This window comes from Plutella xylostella, chromosome 20, assembly GCF_932276165.1.
Source record: "Plutella xylostella chromosome 20, ilPluXylo3.1, whole genome shotgun sequence".
In the NCBI taxonomy this organism is placed as follows: Eukaryota; Metazoa; Arthropoda; class Insecta; order Lepidoptera; family Plutellidae; genus Plutella; species Plutella xylostella.
The window spans coordinates 6331106-6352871 of NC_064000.1; the positions used below are offsets into that span (position 1 = coordinate 6331106).

The following is a 21766-nucleotide window of genomic DNA, read 5'->3' on the forward strand; positions in this document are numbered from 1 at the left end:
CAGAGCTTTGTTAATGAAGATCTGAAGGCTGTTTTTAAGGATCCTTAGTTTATGGCGTACAGTCTCTTACGGATCCCTAGTTTAATTAAACACATTTGTCTATGGCGTAAAATCTCTGACTTCCGACACCCGAGAGGTTAATACCAAGAAAGGGTTCATGTGTGCGATTAAAAATAAGCAAAATTTAGAAACCATTTGGTTCCAACCACAGATCCTAAAATATGATTAACCCCTCGGCTGACGGACGTCTGGTATTGTACGGTGTACACCTAGACTTGATAACTTTGTCTCAATTGCGCATTTTGACACCACCATGAAATAAGTCTATGAAACATCTAGCTATTCTGCACATATAAACACATAAGTTTATACTCCCGATGCGACCAGGCACACATAACATGTCGACGAGCAGTTCGCATGTGTAATCGCGCCGCCCGTGGACGATGTTGCATGTCATTTGTGTGAAAGCTCAAATATATAGCGCCGTTTCTAACCTACTTTATTATACGGGATACTTGCGAGCATTTGTTGATACTCTGGAGTAGTCTGGAGACGCGTAGGATGAATGTTATACCGGTAGTCCCGTACGACTGTGACGTGAAATTACATTTTAAATACTCTTAGCCCATCACCAGTAACCGTATCATCGTACATTAGCAATCAACAATGCAGCAACATTGAAGAACGGAAGCGCCTGGTGTCAGCCCCAGACTCCTCGGAGGAGTAGCGGGAGTGAAGCAGAAGAATCCTGCAACATTGCTTTGACATAAATTGTAGCAGTCCCCGTTTTATGGTCTGTCCAAAAAAGAACCTACTTGCCTCCTAATCTCATAACCATAGACATAGAATAGATATACCTATTACACCATCAGTATCACTACTCAAACAAAAATACCACAAAAACCCAAACCACTTTTAGTATTCCGACCTTACCAGTCTCTTACCCTTAACACGTTTACGGCGAAATATTCGCGCGACACCCGTGCCGCAAAATATAGGAGGTTGCTATAGCTATACGTTGTATGTGTATGTGAGTCGTTGTGGAGCGGGCGGTAGCGGCGTCGGATGTATAAAGTGGCGCGCCGGTGGCCGCATGACATAGCTATAACTCGGCGGTAGCATGACAAACAGCTAGACGGGAGGCGTGGAGTCGCTATTATTTTGTTTGCGGGGATTTATTTGAGTTTTTTTTGTGGAGAGTTGAATGGTAGGAGATACAGCTGATTTGTTAATCTTATATTAATAAAGTAGGAATAAGTTGTTCTAGGAATAAATAAATAAGTTTATAGCATTATAAAATTGCTTTTTTGAGCACATATAGTCTTTGACTTGGCCCTGTTCACTTTGTATCATGTATAGCGCACAGGGACGCACTAAGGCGTTAGGGGGCGCCAACCGCGCTAATTTTACAGATAGTTCTGTAAAATTTTGACCATAAGTATAGTTGTTGTTTACATAAAGTATTTATTAAAATGACACACAAACAATTTTATTACTTATTATTTATTTATCAGTTTCACATAAAACATCAGTCTTCATCATCATCACACCCCATCACGTCCCCTCTGCTCAGGCTCGTGCCAGTCGTGCCTCTGCTTCTAATGAAGGAAGGTTTAGTCCTTCCGAAGAAGCAAAGAAGATGGCTCATATAAAATAAATATTAATAATAAACAATTCCACACGGCGTCTCCACACCACTACTATCCGCGCCGACACCGGAGGGCGCCCGTCGCTAAAGCGCGCGATACTACGGGCTCGCCTCGGGGCGGCGCGAACCAATTACCCGCCAGCCGCCGCCGCCGCCGCCGCCGCCGCCGCGCGGGCATTACCGCCCCCCCCCTCCTTGCCGCCCCCGCCCGTGGGAAGTTAGCGCTTTCCGCGGCGCAGGGAGCGCTTTTTGACGCGCCACCGCCGTAATGAGAAATGTAGAGTTTTTATGCGATCACGCTAACGTAACTATGGTAGGTTTGAAAAATACGCGTTTTTATTTGTTCTGCTTCTTAATGAACAGTGACGTTAATTTATGATGATTGGTTAAATATCGCTGTTAATTTCAGAAGTTTTAAAACTTTTTAGCGTTAAACATTTGATGGAGAACAAGCGCTTTTTGCAGCGCGTTGAAGCTAAATGTGGCCACCGCAGTTGCTCGGCCCGGCTTTAACCCAGTACAGAATTACTCATCTCCCACACACCACTGCGTACCAGGCGAGCACGACACCAGGCGACCAGGCGGGCAGGCGAATGGCCGCAATGCGAACCTGACACGGCGACGGCGGTGTTTTTTCTGTTATTTTGCTAATGACGCGTCGTCAACGATGTTTATGGGCCGGCTGCGTCGGACCGAAAGGCTATAATTATAATTTGATAAATCATACCAGATTAGTGTCATAAAAAGTTACATGTTTGGTCTCGAATCTTTATTTGAGTGAAAAAAATACAACTTGAATCGTTGTATGCATGAAATGTCACTTTGCGGTTTAATACTTGCCTACCACAGTAGTGAACAATCATCAGACTAGCAGCCATCAGTGCCTCGAGTGCGAGTTTTTTCAGATTGTTATTCTGAATTGGTTTACGGTTCTATTAAAACGAAATACTTCACTGCAGCTATGGTACCCCGATCTCTGATAGGCCATCATTCATCCATTAGCAATTAAGTAAGGGGGGACGAGGGGTCCTAGCTCACTTCACGCATGTTATGAGTTTAAGCTTCACTAGAAGATTGATTACAGCAAGATGCTTCGAAAAGGGGGATAGGAGCACGCAACATTTTGTTTAAAATTATCCTTTTAAACGTTGATTTCGCCGAGAGATACTTTCATTACGAACCAAATCTCTCTTATTCCACGAAAGTGGCATCATAAAGATGTTATCTTTTAAAAATATATACGTTACCTTATATGAAACAAACATGCGACATCGGACTCTGCATAGTTTGTCACGAGAGCGCTTACCGTGGCATGTTTGAGCTTATCGAATGCAATTATTGTGTAACCTTTAATAATATGCATTTTCCGTGATGACGCCTTCTGATAACAAAGGCATGTAGACACATTTGACATTGCTATAGCTATACACAGGTACAGATTATACGAACAATAAAATGAGCATGTCAGTAGTAGAACCTCTATAAAATACAAATTATAATTACTGATTTCTTTATTATTATTTTTTTATTTTATAGGAAGTATTTTTAAGGAAAACTTACAGCTAGTAAGGTACCTAGTAAGTAATAGTTGAATGGCAACTGGAAAGTAGAACTAAAAGCCAATTACCCATATAAATTTTCACTGACACAACTTTAGCGAAACACACCACGGCATAATTTAAAAAAGTTCAATTTAAAATAGACAACAATTAAGGCGTCCCGGGCGGTGGGGCGCTACGGTCCGGAGGGTTACTCTACACTGACGAAAAACGAACGAACGAGAGCGGTCGTACAATCGGCACGTTTAATACAACGAGATAGAGTCGTGGCTCGCGCAGTAGCGCTTCGAAACTTAGCTTTTCGTTATATACAGTGACCCCCCAGGGCCGTACTAAGGGGCGCCCGAGATGCCGGGATATTCGATTACGAATGCTAATTGGGGTGTGAATTTGCCCGCTGGACCTTTCGCGGCCGTCACGTCTAGGGAGCAGGGGGGTCACTGTATACATCGACAAACGAACGAACGAGAATTGTCACGAAATCAGTACGTTTTGAAAAGAGATAGACTCGTGGTTAGGGCAGCAGTTTTCTTATTCCTAAGTTTCGGAGCGCTACGTCTTTATCTTCTTGTATAAGCTTACCGATCGATTGCACGACTGACGACAGCTCTCATTCTTTCGTTCGTTAGATTTCTGTGTGTCTATCACGGGCTAACGTGGCAACTGGCAATACGCAAGCGTAGTACGATACTACGCATATGGAAAAATAACAGCGTCAACGTAGTCACTTGTCATATAAATTGCTATCGAATTATGCTAGCGATTTGAGTTGACAGCACTTGTGGTCGAGGCCCTGTAGTGACCCCCCTGAAGATGGCTACGTCACTACGTCTGCCTGTTAATTCGCGGAGTGAGAAATGACTAGCGAATTCACAGTCGCAGCACCCCTTTTGTCCGCGAGCAGCCGTGAAATGTGGCTGGTTGAAGTGATTAAGATATTTTACCCGCTGATGAATGGTCCGTAGTTAGGCTTGTTATTGTTATGTTTGGGCAACTTGGGCGTCACACTCACAATGGTTAGTTTATGCGATGTGTCTTTTATGAAATGTAATAAGTAATTGTCTTTTTGATCCTGATGCTAGAGTATGAATGTGAATTCCAGTAACATTTGACTGTTCATTTGAAAGTTCTGAATTGCTATGTCTGGAAAAAATAGTCAGAAAGTGAAAGGAAAATATTCAGGACAGATATTCAAGAACATAACAGACACTAAACGGTCTAGACTGACTAAATTGTATACGATATATTGTTATGTATGTACTAAAAATAGGATCTTGGAATATTCTAGGATTAGGTATATCTTTTCTTTTTACATATTGTAGTTATTTTCATATGAAAAGTGTAAGTATGTATAAGTAAAATATTCTAGTCGGCAGATTATAACACCACGTTCCAATAATGCTGCACATCAAAAAAGCTAAACCGGTCACATGCAGGTTTTCATTTTCACAAAGCTAAGCGCACAAACTGAAATGTCATTGCTCACTTTTGTAATTAGAGCCCGGCCGTTTTGAATTTGAAATTGGAGCTGTCAGATCGAAATACAAATTCTGAATTTAAAATGTTCGGCGCCCGTCGTCGTCGGCAACAGAGCGGGCGGTTTGCATGTTCCATGTTCGCCATTTTACGTCACATTTTTACGATCTAGCCGATAACGTTTACGAGGCGCGTTGAGTGGCGGCGTCGAGCGACTCGGTCCGGTTGAAGTATCGACATGAAAGCGTGTGGATGTGTGCTGTACGGCTGTATTTATGCGATGTGGCGAGACGATACCCTGCACTGCCATCGGTAATGGAAATGTACAGCTGTTGGGGAAATTTGGACCCACATGTCAGTGTCGTAAATTATCGTGAGCGCGTTGAAAGATACAAGATACAAGTGTAGAGATATCGATAGTAGATAAAGACAGCCGTCGCAGTAATCACCGTGAGGCGAAAGTAGGAGCTGCGGAACCCCCCTCCCGGATGCCGGCGCGGGCCGAAGCGTGTCTATAATACATACCCCCTGCGGTCGGGAGGCCCACGGGCGGGGCCCGGCTCGGCAACATCTCGGCACATCCCATTAGAGCCACTCCGTGAATTCTGTACATTAGAGCCTCTGGATTTATGAAATTCAGCGTTTTTTCCACTGCGAATATTCTGCACGCTTTCGTTACATTTTGTCGTCAGAAATACGAGTTGAAAACGCTATTGTCTGATCAATTACTAGGCTAAAATAGTCAGTAAACTTCAAGATTTTCCTCTCTACAAACCAATCCGACGAAAAACTCACATATAAATCTAAGCAACGGCGGCTACCCCTGGGGTCGACACTTATCAAGTTATCAATTTGACGGTCGGCATATGTGCCGTATACCCACAGCTGGATATGCCGGGCCGTAAGCCGATATTTCCCGGCGTCCTCTCGCGTATTTTATGTAGACAAGTGTAATTTATCGTAAGCCGACGCTCCGCCGCGGACAGTTCTTGAGATATGGCGCTGGTGATCGCGGATTACCGCGGACACCCAATTTATGTGTGCGTGTATTTCGGCTGTGGATGTTTGTTGTAGATGAGTTATTTTGCCAACCATATAATACTCTTCCCTTAGCGAGTTATATGAACTTATGGGGCACTCTCATAATGGTTCTAATAATCATATTCTATCAAGGGTTTTCCATCCACATCAGCAGAAATGTTAACGATGGTCATCTATTACTCTACTAACTCTTCGCGCAAAAAAACATGGCAAACAAGACCAGCCGCCGCGCTATCGTCCCACAAACTCCTACCTACCTTATGTACTAGCACATAAGCTGGGAGCAGAATGCAGTAACTGCTAACTGCAGCCTGGGTTTTATACCCCAGTGTTTGCCTACGTTTCACTCCGCACAGCTGACCCCACTTTCCTAGCGCCGACATAGCGCAGCCATAAAATATAAATAGACGTCCTCGCAAGCCTGCGAAGTAGTTTGCTCTTTTACGCGCCTCCACAGCCGCTCTAATGGCTCTTATAATCAATATCTGCAGTTGCTAATGCCCGGCTCTTCTGGGAGCTCTGGGACCGTTTGGAATACTTTTATTCCGACTTCGAATACATACGTTTTTGGACCATTGACTTATACTATATTACTAGCGTAAGGACAGGCTGAAGAAAATGGCACCCACACGTTGGCCCTAAAATCTAATCATATCTGTCATAATTTGTTTGAATAAGGGCCAGCGCCCGGATGACTTTTTCTTTAGGCAAAATGTTCTCACGGGCGCATCCTTCCTTTTGATATCATTGTAAAGGACAGTTTTTTTGGTCATCTTTGGCTTAAAAATAGGCACAGAATCTGGCGCGTACATTAACGGAATTACGATAATGATTTCATGCACATAAAGTGGAGGCTCCCAGGCCATTTAACATGGAAACCCTTAACGGGCGCCTCTTCCCCGCGTTTCATCTCGGCGGGTGCATTTACGATCCTGCAAACGACTTCCTTTTCACTCCGCCCGCCGACGACTGGCGTTTGTCAACGGCTTGCACTTTTCAGATTAACTTGAGTTTTTTTTATATGCCGCAAAGCGATAAGACCGCCAGTGTTCGTGTTAGATTAAGTTTGTTATAACTGTGTCTGTTTTTTGTGGCGGATATAAATATGTATTAGTATTAAAGTTTGCTAATTATAATACGGTTTTCTTTTGACGTAGGTAAGCTTACACAAAAACGTAAAACTGACAGTAAAACAACACATTCATTAATTTTGCAAATTTCAGGGCAAAACCTTATAAAATAAGGCAAAGCGAAGTTTTTTTTACCAAAGAAGGTTTTTTTTCAAGTAAGTAATGAAAAATCTAGGAAACAAAAGAAAAGTCCGGAATCTTCCACAGAATAGCGTGTTTAATACAAAAAGTGAAGTTCACGCCGAAATGATAATTGACTAATCCTCTTTAAGCAAGACCAGACTAATTACTTATTACGGTTCGTGAAAAACTTCTGGCGGAGACGTGGAAATGGCGGAAACAGTTTTGTGGGCGGAAACTGGGCGAGCTCAAAGTGATAATCCTTATACTTTACCATTCACTGTTTAATTGCCAACTTTAAAACTGCGCGTGACGCCGACTTTTAATCCGTTTTTAATTTTGATTGATGCTCCCCAAACACTCATTGCGGCGAATTTCCAAAATGCGGAATGAACTTTGGGGGCCTTGTTACCCAACTTCTAAATTCGGCACTGGATTAAAGTTGTTCTCTGTTTGTTTCAGGTAAGCCCGGTTCAGCATTTCGCCGACTACGAATTACTGTCACGTACTAGGTTATCATAAAACATGCGGAGTGAACGATAGTCGTAGTCAGTGAGGCGGACGCGGCGCGGCTTCCGGGACGCTTCCTTCCGGAAATAGGGCCCGTTCCGGGGCCCGGCGCCGCCGCCTAATGGCGCCCGCCTCTAATGTCATGTGGCCCTGGTATCCAGCGCTCGTTAGGAATCGAGTTCCCGGCTGGAAAATGTTGTTGTATTTTTCCTTCGCGCTGCGGGAGAGACCCATCAAGTAAGGAACTATTTATTGTACATTTCTAGTTGGATTTATCGTAATTTACGTACAAGCAACCTTTCCAGGAAGATGTAAAGGTAACCAAAAATACCTATCTGTGTAGATGCAGTCTTATTAAGTTAAGATAAAGTTTCATACTAAGAATAACATCTAAAATATAGATAAACTGAAGAAATTCAATCGATAGTTAGACAAGGCAACGTCATCGATCTTTACGTGCGTATCTAGGATGAAAATAGGGGGTGTAGTGTATAATGTTTTATGTTGTCCATACTTGATACGTCATTTAAAATCAATCAATAAAATCACTAAATTTTACTTTAACCACTACCCACGACACTTTTTAACTCTTTTAATACTTTCTTAGCTTTCTTGGCCCGCCGTATTCTATTTGTCCAAGTAGGAATCTTATTTCCACCTAAGTTTATCCAAAGCCTTTTAGCCCAGGCTAGTGGCAAAATGAAAAGGCCCACATGGCGAGATTGGCCCGCCAGCTACAAGGGGGTCACTCTATAATAACGAAAAAGTTTCGGAGCGAACGCCACGACTCTTTCTTGTTTTAAAACGAGCCGATTGCACGACAGTTCTCGTTCGTTCGTTTTTCTTCAGTATAAAGTAACCCTCCAACTGATAAATCTGGGTTCCGCTCATCTGGCATAATCTTTATTGACCAAAACTCATTTCGCATAACTCGTATGGTCTAAACTTTTTTGGCCGAACCATCACTTTGCCAAGACTTATGTGGCATAAAGCTCGTTTCGTCTAAAACTCTTTAGGCACAATCTTTAAACACCTAAGTTTCGTTTGCTCAAATTTATGTTCGTCTATACCTATGTATAATCTTGTTTCTCCTAATGTTATCTTAATAAATAATATATGAAGTATGTAGTAAATGTACAAATTGTGGTATTTTTCTCCTACATCCCGAAAATCACGATATTGTATGATCATAAAATCGAAAGTTAACGACCAATATAATTATTAAAAACCTCATGAGATCGAAACCTAAAAATAGGTGCGACGACGAGCAAAGCGAGGAGGAGCGTGTTAGGTGCACATGTTCATCAAAACCAAAGCGGAGCGCAGCGAAGCGGAGCGGAGCGTTTCCCAAACAGCGGAAACAATACAAGGCACCAGTTTGCGCTATGTAGGGAGACGCTCCGTCAAAGTTAAAGCCAAACGAATATTATTACTTTGTATAAACCTATGCCATAGCATTATTAGGCTATTCAAGATTTGGCCATACCATTATTAGGCTAAACAATGTTATGCGAGATAACTTTTTACTAAACGAGATTTATGCCATACGATTTTCGGCGTAACGAGACTTTGACCAAACTTTACTATGCAATACGAGATTAGGCAAAAAAATCTTATGCCAAAAAAGGTAGAACCGATAAATCTACAAGCGAGACCCCGTGTGGCGGCGGCGAGTAATTCTGAAAGCTTTCTCTGGACTATATCTTGCGTGTCTATGTGCAAACGTATTCATATGGAATGAGGCTTTTGTGCTCAAACTCATCAAGAACGGTGATGAATGGGCAGGAATGTCTTCTATTATACACTTGCGAGCAATGAAAAAGTTGCACACGCAAAATGGCCCAACCAAATAGCCTAGATTTTTGTGAACATTAAATTTAAAATTTAAACAAAATAAATTGTTTATAATATTCTGAGGGCGCTTTTGAATTTACTTCAATATTGCAGATACCATCATTAAGCTAGTTTTTCTCGATTTCTAGAGTTATTTGGTGCTATTCTCTGTGAGCAAAATGGTCGATATTTTGGATATCACTTCAATATTTTAATATAACCCGTCGTATCTCCCTTCGTTGCTGTCACCTCTCACTTATCTCCTGGCCGGGGGACCCGCGTCACTCCCATCTCCTCAAACAACCCGGAACCATCTCGTGTTCACGGGGTTTTGGGATTAATTTGGCAAAAAAGTCTTATTTTGAGGTTATTTTTCGATTTTTTGTTTAAGTAAGTAATAATTTTTCAATATTATTAATATTATGTGAAAGTTAGCAAGGTATACAGGTAACATAATACACATGTAGGTACTTATAGGATTATAAATTTATACCAAAAATTCTTAGCAGTACAAAACTCTATAAGAAATAAAACTATCAAAACCTACTAAGTACATAGTTTAATTATTTTGTATAAAAAAAACATTTATAAATGTAAGAAGCCTTTTCATAATAATATATTAAATCCGTACATTTACACGACTGCGACACCCAACCAGCAAAAACCGTTACCAAATTAGCAAAGACATATCGCAGTTTTAACAGCTTTCCTCCACTATGAAAGTTCCACCAATCCGTCTGCGGGCTGCGCCGGGGAATTCATGCAAAATAAACTTAGAAAGTGCATTCACGTCGACGACCGACGATATTAATTTGAGAAGCTAGACTTGTATGCTAATGGGGTTTAGTCCGGCTACATGGGATGGGGGGTCATTCTCGAAAACGAAAAACGAAGTTGAACGCTGCTGTGCAAGCCACGTCTCTATCTCGTTGTGTGATTGCACGACAGATTTCGTTAGTTCGTGTTTCGTCAGTATGGAGTTACCCTCGTGGGTGTGGGCCGGCGTGAGGAATGAACACACAGCATGACAAGATATAGCGGAAGCGTAGGAGGTTTAGCTTCAAATGTTTTTTTTTTTTTAAATATCCATTTAATAATAAAACAAAAAAAAATAGTTCAGAATTATTTAAATGTAATCTTCTATGTAAGAAGGGTAGGGAAGGGTAATATAGTTATGTAAGTATATTAAAATGAAATATAATTATAGGTACATCATAATGTATATTCCATATCTACTACCTATCACTTGGCAATAAATGTTCAGGGTTGAATGATACGGAGCGTGCGGCACCGATTGTAAACAACGCATCGATAAACATGATGTGCATAACCGTCGTAAAACATTTTAGTCCTCACCCGCTCGGAGGGTTACTCTATACTGACGAAAAACGAACGAACGAGAGCTGTCATGCAATCGTCACGTTTAACACAACGAGATAGAGTCGTGGCTCGAGTAGCAGCGCACCGAAACTTAGTGGGGTCTGCTGCCATTGAATATTTTCAGCATGTTTGCCTGGTATAATAAAAATCGGAAATGCAGTTTTTGGCCAGCAAACGTCCAATGTTTACCCCCTAGTAAAGTGGTAATAAAATTGGAAAGCGTTTTTTGTCGAACCACTGAGCTTTAAGTACTGACAGAGCATTTATCCGATGCTGCAGCAGTAGAAATGAAATTCCGATAAAGTTACATCAGTTCTAAAGCTCTGTTTGATATGCCGTTTGTATTGTTAGAATAGTGCAGCATTTATGGAAGCAGGTAAACATGATTATTATTATAAAACTAAAGTCTTACAGACGTATATTATACGCATTTAATAACTGTTAAGAAGTGTACGACGACCCTCACAAGATCAGTTTAGTTGGCACAAATAACTACTACTACTACACTACCTTACATACAAATGCAGCTATTTGGATGGGGGGAGTACTAGGTTGACATGAGTGCACAGGTGGCAGTGGTGGTACACGTGACGTGACAGATATATCGGTTTCTGGAGTTGAGCAGGAGATCAAAAGGATAGGAGATGATAACGCCAACTAATGATCCGCTGGTTGAATCCTCCAGTCTTCTAACATATCGATAAAATAACGAATAATAATAGCTTTTAAGGCCAAGCCCAAGCTCTATATGTCGTTATCGTACCTTTTAATGGTAGCTTTGGTTATTTTACTATGCCGCAAGCTTTGTATAATTTGATATCCACCATTAATAACTTTATCACCTACATCTGTCCAGAGACCGAGCCAACACGCACGGGCTAACTTACTCTCATGCATATTAGAGCGAATAGCTCGGAGCGGCAGTTCGAAATTCGGTCTCCATAACTCACGTCCGAAACTTCAAGGGCGGGCGGATAATCGCCCTTATCGGTACGAGCACTGACCCGGGCGCCGCGCGCCGCCGCCGCCGGCCACAAATCTTCCGTTTCACTCGCGCCCAGCCTCCGCGCGGTGCGAAGGGGAAAGCACGCTTGACAGCACGCGGCTGCGTATACCGGCTACTCCCGAAATAGCCTGCCCCCCGCGGGGGTCGCGCCATCGACGTGCTTTTAGTATGCTGCGCGCATGCGAACCGCCCGCACCCTTCTACGCTCCTAGTGCTAAAAACAACTTTGTTATGTGATTTACAAATAGAACTAGCAAAAAAATATAAGTTTGTAAAATTGTTTACGTGTTCTGTGCTGTATAGCATGCTGTAGACGAAAAAATGGTGGCGATTCTTGCAAATCCAAAATGGAGCGAAGACTTGACAATACAGATGATAATCGAATACGAGAAGCGTGAATATTTATGGAACCCCGTGTCGGAGCACTACAAGAATAAGAAGATAAGGGAACAGGGTTACGTGGAGATTATTAACGCGTTGAATTTGATCGATGTGACAGTGAAGGAGTTGAAGAATAAGATAAAAAATATCCGGTCGTCGTACAGCGTCGAGTTGAAGAAGATTCGCGCGGCGCGGAAGGCTGGCGCGCACGCGTACCGGCCGAGCGTCACGTGGTTCGAACACGCGGACAGGTTCCTGCGAGCGATCGTCACGCCAAGTTCTGTGAGTCTCTCATTTGTTTACTGTTTACATTAAGCTGCGCTGTTTGTTTACGGTGCGCGTTATATTTGGTGATTCGCTCGCAAATCTTTTACCTTTTGTTAATGGGAATAGTATTTTTAGAGCAGGTCTTTCAACTTATATTCAAATTAGAAATTAAGTGAGAAAAATTAATAGCAATTTTCTTTTATTAGGTGGATAACTCGTTGATGGAGATCCCAGTGAGCGATGACAGCGATGCCGTCCAAGACCTCAGCGAGAGAAAGTCTCCCGAAAAGAAAACGCCGCGGAAACGAAGAAACTCCACTCGCTCCAACACGCCTTACGTGCTCAACACTCCATCGCCGCGCCCAAACACACCCTTCGGCTTGAATCCGACGTCTGCCGCATCACCGTTCACAATTCTCACGCCGTCCTCAACGCCTTTTCTGAATCCTCCAGTTGGTATTGCGACACCGTTGACACCGGCATCCCTGGCCACAATATACCCTTTGCCATCGAAACAAAAGAAGCTCAACAACAATGAAGACTCAAGAAACGGTGACCACTCGGACGTGCCACAGGATTTAAGCCAACACTCGGAACAGGGGAATGAAAATGAGTTCGAAATGTTCGGCAAACTGATAGCCAGTCAGCTGCGCAAATTGCCCCTCAGCCTAGCGTTGGATACGCAATTAAAAATTCAAACCTTGGTTAACGCCGCCCGGATACAGGCGGTCTACCAACAGTACAGTTATGCAGGGCCGTCGCAGGAAGCTTTGTCAGTCCAGGCATTGTCTAATGGCATTTTGACATCAATGGCGTCGCAGAGTCCATTTGGGCCGAGAGGCGTTTTGGGAATCCGGAATGATTCTCCAGACGACATGACGCTAAAAGATGTATCGGGCGGTTCGGACGCCGAAGACTTAGCTTGAATTCATGCAGGGATTTTAATCTTCTAGGTGTTATAGACTCTTTGTGTTTAGATGTGGATTTTAAATGTGATAGAATAGATTAGATTGATGTTTAGATGTCACTGGAGGTCAAAGTCAAAAGAAAACTTGTGATTTTTAAGATCTCAATTTATCTATGATCGATGTTTTAACTATTATAAGCGAATGTATCAGTTTCGAACTGGTTCAAAAGGTTTAACAATCCATTGTAATGTTTTTTGTCTCGTAAATCTTACATTGAGGGTTTCATTTTTATTGAACATGTAAGATTTCTTTACTTTTGCACAGAAATGTTATAAAGTTTTTTCTCAATAAGCCTAGTCATTGTCTTAATATTTGGATGTCGTGATATTTTATTATATTTTTTGGCTGTGTTTATAAGGCATTTTATAATTTTATTTAAAGGTAGAAGTATGTATTTTACCATATATACCATACATCTAATATTTGTTGTTAATAGAACGGATAATATTTATACTGAAAATCTAATTATTTACAAACTTATTTTATGATTTATGCCATAAATGTGTTAATTCATAGAAAGACATTTTATAGGGTTAGAAGATTTTATAAAATATTGGTGTTACTAAATGTGATGGACATTACGATTATAATAATAAGAATCCCACGCCGATTATAGAAATAATAATAAAAAAATACCTCAATTAGACAACTACAATTTTAACGTGTTGAATTTACTAAATATCTTGTAGTCTTTTCAGAATTTGGAATATTATACGATGTTAATCAATGTGCCACATAGAGATACAGAATTTACCTATATTATTACTATAATACATGAATAAATAAAGTTTTATAAACGTGCGACTCGCATTGCTTTAATAACATCCCGGAATAGCTCGAATCTCGAATTATGCGGACGAAAATTCGAGTGAAAATCCGATGGAAATTCGGAATTTAATAAATTATTTGGTGCGGGCCGCGCTTGCCAATGGCAGAGTCTCCTGGCCTATTTCGCGCTCTCTAATTTACGGCGCGCAATCCCGCCAACACCACATTATTGATTGGCACGCCGGCGGCAGCGGGCTGTCGGGCCATTCCCCGCGGTGCCATTTGATCAGGGGGGTTATTCTATTTGACGAAAAACGAAGTTTCAGAGCTCTGCTGCGCGAGCCACGACTATGAGCTTGTACAGAAAACTGCGTTGCGTTGCGACGTCGCATCGCAAAATTAGCGACTATTTGACAGTTTTTCAGAGAATGCTTGATTACTGTCGCTTGCTTGGTTTTTGAAATGCGACGTCGCAACGAAGTTTTTTCTACAATCCCTCGTTGCTCGTGCGATGGCACGAAAGCTCTCGATTGTTCGTTTTTCGCCAGTATAGAGTAACCCCGCAGGCTCGGAATGGCGCAAATGGGGCAGGCGACCAGAATGCAAGCAGTCGCGTCGCGCGTCATTAGCATTTATTATTATTCTGAGCTCCGCGCTGCGGGCGCCTTAATATTATTTGTTATTAAGTCCCAATTCTGTCTGAACAGAGGTGTTATTATCATTGGATTAACTAATGTAATACAAATTGTTATTATCTTCAACTATCATACACAATATGTACGAAAATATACATGTGAAGATAAGCTTTCATCAAGACATAAAAGTAAAGAATTTTACATACCATAAAAAAAAAGTTCTCATCGAAAACATCGGACTACAACACCAGCTTAAAAACGGCAACTTTTCCAAATAAACTCCCGTCATATATTATCATCTTTTTTCGCCAAGAAATTTTATTTACATCACGGAGCGCGGGCGGGACTCTCAAAATGAAATTCGCTCAGGATTTAGCGGTAAGCTCTACGTGTCAAAGGATCCGTGTCACGTGATATAGGTGCGAGGGGGTCCGCTATATATGATTTGCGCGAGTGTGAAAAGGAGATGACATTATTGGGTGCAAAGATGCCTTGCGGCGGCCCGGTCTGGGATAAGCCTTGTCGCCGGCCTGTGCAAAGAAACACATGGCAAACGATAAGAGGTGTTATGTCTAGAGGTTTAGGGTCGCAGATGCTTTGTGTGGTCGTCTCGGTCATGTAGGTCGTACGGCGACTGCGGTGGCCGGTAGCTTGACCACAGAATATTGTGTGATACTTGTTTCGACGTTAATAGTCTTGATACTTGTAGTTTTTTCGTCGTATATTGGGGGTTATGTCGATAAGTATATCTCTGGTAATGACCAAAGTTGGCTAAGAGAAACTTTGCAAAGTTTGGACATTAAGACAACATAGTTTTATTATTAGAACCTATTATTTCGCTAGTAACATTGGCATCAATTCTATATCTAGTTTTTCTGGCTTATTTAATTTTTTACATAATATTAGTATATCTGCAGTCGAAACGTATTTTTTGTAGGATATTTGTCATTTACCCTACCTATCCATATGGTTACTGAGTTTTTTTTCTATCGTTGCCCAACCACCAGCCAATAGTCTTTCACACCTTTCAACAGCGACACAACACCCTCCTCGCATAAAGCAATATCCACCAAAATCTCTCGCTCTTACAAAGAACAAGTTGTATGGAGTTGTACTTAGTTTGCATCGGTGTGGCGCCTCTTTATAATTGTTGAAGCGCGGCCTGAGCCGGGCGGTCGACGGTCGTGATAAGGGATTACCCCCCCCTTCGCCTACCCCCCCACCGCCGGTCGCCCCCGGAGCGCCCACCCCGTCAACACGACGCTCGCAGTCGCCCTGGGGTTACTCTATACTGACGAAAAACCAACGAACTAGAGCTGTCGAGACAGAGTCGTGGCTCGCGTAGCAGCGTTCAGAAATTTAGTTTTTTGTTATGGGGAGTGACCCTTCTGCTGGCTTTTTTCTCCGGCTCTTGCACTTTACCGCCCAAGAAATTGGAGCGGGGCGTGAGCGGTGTCTATTGAATTATGAATTAAGATATGAGTCAGCTCGGGACCTTTTGAAAGTTTTAGCCCATTTTCGCTGTGGCGGCCCGTTTTTATCGGACTTTGTTGTGTTGTGGGTTGTGGACGGAGCTTCTGTGTGTTGGGTGGAAGATTTTACAAAACTACTGTTTGTGTTATATTTCATCGATATCTGATTATGTCAGTAAAACAAAAGTCCATAAAATTGTATTATTATTTATCGACCGTCAATTCTTCACTCTCCGTTCGGAAAACACCTTTTGTTAAATTACAGCAGACTGAACCGAGAAAATTCAATATCGAAGTGAATATTTGCATACAAATAGTGCCGTCGTCGCCTTTATTTATTTTACTTAATCTGTTGACCACGATACGTTATATGACTGCGGGCCGCCGCAAACCCTTTCAGACTTACCCTTCAATAGTTTTAAATATTAAAGAAACTTTGCAGGATTTCAAGAGGGGCCTTTGGTCCCGCCACGGGCTGTTCAAAGTTCTTTTAGTCGGATGCCCGGATTATGCGCCTCGGCTTTTGTCACGGAAAGCCTTTGATAGCTCGCCCCCATTTTGGCGACTTACGGAGGGTTTTTAACAAAACAAAGGTGACATGGACCAATTACTTCGTTTGAAATCCATTAATAGCCATGATGAAGCGTAGAAGATGAAGAGAGAAAAAATTTCGACACATAAACAGATATTACAATTTTTTTACTTAAAAATTAAAGCAATGCGTAATTGTCTTATAATTTAAAGTAATCTCTAATAGCCAACCATTGAACAACAAATCACAATGCAAAACCAAACCCAAAAGACGCACAAAGGACCAGGCTCACATAACGCTTAGAGAGATCCAGCAATTAACGCATCGGGCCCGAGTAGCCGACACAATAAAGTAGCGATTCACTCTCAACAAACTCTAGCTTGCCAAAAAACGAACCAACGAACGAACGCTACCACGCAATCCGTAAGCTTAACGCAATGATATACAGGGTGTTGCAAAAAGGGTATGCTAAGCTAAAAGGGGGTGACTCAAGGGGTCATCCTGAACAACTTTTGTTCTACGAGTTTTGAAAATTCACGAAAAAAAAAAATCCATAGAAACTTTGTTGGTGACTTTTACTATGGAGAATTTTTTTTTGCGAATTTCCAAAACTCGTAGAACAAAAATTGTTCAGAATGACCCCCTGAGTCACCCCCTTTCGGCTTATTATTATTTTATTTATTGTGTGTCACCCTGTAGACAGTTGGTGCGTTCCGAAACTTCGTTTTGAAAGCTAGAGTAAGCCTTAGTATTATTACGAGGGGCGAAGGGCCGACGACACGGCATCGCCGATAGAGCCATAACGCGGCACAAAGCGAAACAACGTCTCCTTTGTGTGCCTCCAGATTCTTACTTCGGGCATTGAAATTGTGGACTTTATTATAAGGGCCCCGATCCGGGTCTTGGTCTTGCTGTTGTTTATACTTTACGTGGCGTTAAAGTTTGTTGCCGTCTGTTACAGTTCGAAGTTTCGCTTTAAATTTTCCTCTAGAAATCGTGGTATTATTATAAAATGCTCAGCCTATCCTGTCTATATTGATCAACTTAAGTATTAGCGTTAAATTACCTGTTCCCTTATTAAGTAGATAATTTTGCCTACGTCAGTCACAAGAGAGCCCATGAGTGAAGCTCCCACTAGTTAGATTCTAGTCACTGTAACCGAAAACGGTCTGGATATAATATTACTTATGTAAATTTTCATTACCATCCGAAAAACACCTCCGACAAGAAACCTCCAAATTCAAAAACCTACATGCCACTACACCACTCTCTCTCAAGACTTACGATCGAAAGTGCAGATGCACCACTGCAACCTGCAACCGATAGTTTCCTCAACCAATTCGGAGTATCACCTCGGTTCAGAGAAGAACGCTCATGGCTCGCCGCCCGTCGGAGCCAGAAGGGTCACTCTCAACTAAAAACTAAATTTCGGAGCGCCCCAAGACTCTATCTCGTTGTATTAAAAGTCCCGATTGCACGACAGCTCTCGTTCGTTCGTTTTCGTCAATATAGAGTGACCCTCCTGTCCGGGAAAATTAAATATGTAGGAGGCGAGTGCCGCCGCACCCACGCGGCGCTTCTGTTCAGGGTTGTGCAGCAATTGTGATGCTGTTTTTGTTGGAACCTTTATTTCTGGGGTTTGTGGTGTTAAATGGAGTTGAGCTATGAGGTGTTGGTGGGAAAAAAGTGTTGGGCTTGGGCTATTGAGATATAAGTAGTTGTACGTTTTTTTGCTTAAAGTAAGCTACTGATGGAGAAGGACGAACTGTTGATTTGATTTGTTACACTATTACCATCAATTATGTAACGGGCTGATGACACTATCAACATAATGCTATTAAGTTTCCTATGTGAAACTTTTAACACAACTGAAGCCTTCATCACGTCACGACCCAGCACGTTCCCACTACTCCCCATTTCAGAGCACAGGTCTCTTTCCAACGAAGGGTTTTAGACCCAGTCCGTCATGCTAGCCTAGTTTGGGCTGGTGCACCATTTTAAGCCTTTAAATTCAATTTTCTTTATATTTACTCCTTCACCCCAGTTGGCAACCCTACCCCGGCGGCACAGCGAGCCACATCGTCATTAGAGCGGTCCCGCCCGCGCCGCCGCCGCCGCCGCCGCCGCCGCCGCCGCCGCCGTCGGCTAGACATTTTTTATGCAACCGGCGGCCGGCCCGTGGCCATTGCGGATGCTTTATTATAGCTGGTTAGCGGCGTGTGGCTGGTAATCGATGACTGGGTTCTCTTTCTGCTGTAATTATGTTTTTGCCGGACTTGGTGGGTAGTTTAGTACTTATATAGATCTAGGTATGACCGTAGTTCGGTTTAGTCCTTCTGCAGTTTTTGTGTTGTTTGATTTGAGCGGCTTTATTTAAGTTTGCTTTCAATCCTACCTTTACGAAGTGTATACATTATTTGTCAGTAAATAATTGATTAAGTGAGTATACCAGTAGTTCACGACCAGGATCCGTCGATCTCCGTCAAAACCAACCACCCAGTTCCTGCAAACCTGTGCCATTAGCACGAATACCACAACAGGACCACATCACATCCGACAGACGGACAATAACGCCTTCGGACAAAAGAAAGAAACACCGGTTTCATTACTTCAACTCCCCAATCGGGGCACAATCAAACACTTCTGAATGCTGACGGAGGCGACGGGGAAAAATGAAATAAAAAATTCCTGACAAGCACGTACAGGAGTGGCATCGAGCCGGCACGCCGAGGGCGCGGCCCGAAGCCGACAAAGTGTCGGGGTTACTCTATCTATACTGATGAAAAACGAATGAGCGAGAGCTGTCATGCAATCGGTACGTTTATATTAACGAGAGTAGATGATCCCGCGAGCTTCGCTTCGCCTTAAAAAGGTTTCCCGTAGGGATTCCGCGATAAAAATTGAAATGATTGCCTATGTGTTAATCCGGGGTGTCAGCTAACTCCATACCAAATTTCATTTAAATCTGTTCAGCCGTTGGGACGTGAAGAAATAACAAACATACATACACACATACTCACAAACTTTCGCATTTATAATACTTATTAGTAGGATAGTAGGATAGAGTCGTGGCTCGCGCTGCAGCGCTGTGAAAATTAGTTTTTCGTCAGTATAGAGTGACCCCGCTGGCTGGGACGCGGCACAATGCGCTATGTACCTAGTTACGGCACACGGCTATATGACTCAGCTAGAAATTGTTTATGTATCTATTCTGTTTGTTATATGTAATGCCAGGTGATGGTATCTATCGATGCAAGATGCTAGTAGATTTTCTACTTTTAGCGTCTAGGTGGAAAATTATGCGCGAAAACTCTTTGAAACCTGTTAAGCCACCCAATATCACGCCAGAAAGCCAGTAGACGAAGATGGTATATCGGTGTAAGTACCTAACACCTGCTGTGACACAATGAATTTCCTTGCCTTCCTATTCGACCAATTTAAGTGCTATAAATTTATGGTGTTACTCAGATGTTAGATATCTAAACAAAACAGACACACAAATATTTGCATCAACATTCCACATTTCCCCGCCATCATATTAAATAGCAGTTATTGTTACACCATTCAGGGGTAAAGCGTGAGCGACTGAGCGGCAGTTATGCTTATGCAGTCCTCATAATCCTAACTAATATTATAAATGCGAAAGTAACTGTGTCTGTCTGTATGTCTGTCTGTCTGTTACTCTTTCACGCCAAAACTACTGAACGGATTTGAATGAAATTTGGTATACATACGGTTTAGACCCTGGACCTGGAAAGACATAGGCTACTTTTTATCCCGGAATTCCCACGGGAAAACTTTTTAAGGCGAAGCGAAGCTCGCGGGAACAGCTAGTACACTATATTTAGTCTCCGGCCTTCCAGCTCCATCACGCTACAACAGTCTCTACTCACATGTGATAAGGGTTAAGTAGCAGTGATTTCAGGTGCGAATGGTTCGTGTCGTTTATGATATGCAGTCTAAATGAGGCGATGGCAGTCACGATCGTGGTATCAAACGGCTGGGGTTACTCTATACTGACGAAAAACGGATGAACGAGAGCTGTCGGGCAATCGGCACATTTAAAACGAGATAGAGCCGTGGCTCGCGCAGCAGCGATCCGAAACTTTGTTTTTCCTGGTACTAGTCGTCGAAATATAATAGGCCCGTTTGGACAGCTACAAAAATTGCTATTTACTCTTGATTTACTTTATGAAATACATAAAAAGACACATAATCTGGCTTATTTTTTATCGGCTGAAAGAAAAAAGAACTTTTGAAGCACCAAAAGTTACATATTGTATAGATTTTTATGATTTAGATAGACACCAGCTGTCATCCCATACATTTTCGAGCTATCCAAGCGGGCCTATTATATTTCGACGACTGTAGTTATTATTCTGTGGTTTTTATTCATATAGAGTGACCCCCTGACAGCGACGTGTCGATCGAGATCGGGTGTCACGCCGCCGGCTTTTGTTTCGGAAAGCCAGCGCAACTGGATGTGAAATAACGGCTGTTATTTTAATGGTTTCACTGTTGAAATGCTGACTACATACATATAAGGACACATTTATTGTTATAACTGTACAGTTATTGATTCCTGGGAACAAAGAAGTAGGTATAAATATGCCTAAAGCCTGCCGTAACAGGTGAACCAGAAATTACATTCACTAAACTAAAACTGGACTAAGTGCTGTAATTTTTTGTTCAAAAAAGAGCTACGGTATCTATTCATCCAAATAACAAAATCGTTAGTTGATTAATAATCAGAATTACGCCACACACCACTTTTAAACACACCTTTCCGTCACAACTCCCACCTACCACCACACACAGTCACACCTACACACCTACGCCTGGCAACACACAACACATGACATTAGCGGTAAAGTATCAAGCGTGGTAGGGCGCGCTACACACGCGAGGCCAATGACGATATGGCCCGGCCCGCCCGTGCCGGCAGGCTCTCAACTCGACATGTTGCTGTTGTGTGAAGATTTTTATTATATTTGCGGCATATAATCTTTAAAATTGTATTTTATACTATAAATTCTTTAT

General features: G+C 42.3%; 2 protein-coding genes across 7 annotated transcripts in view; both read left to right on the forward strand.

Moving 5' to 3' along the window:
* The window catches only part of LOC105380821 (nucleolar protein 4), a 117524-nt gene that overhangs the window by 4916 nt on the left and 90842 nt on the right, over positions 1-21766 (forward strand). The window lies entirely within an intron of this gene.
* Positions 11184-14120, forward strand: LOC105380796. Its single transcript, XM_011550400.3, has 2 exons — positions 11184-12366; positions 12558-14120. The coding sequence occupies exons 1-2, from the start codon at positions 12025-12027 to the stop codon at positions 13275-13277; spliced, it is 1062 nt and encodes a 353-aa protein (XP_011548702.3). The 5' UTR covers positions 11184-12024; the 3' UTR covers positions 13278-14120.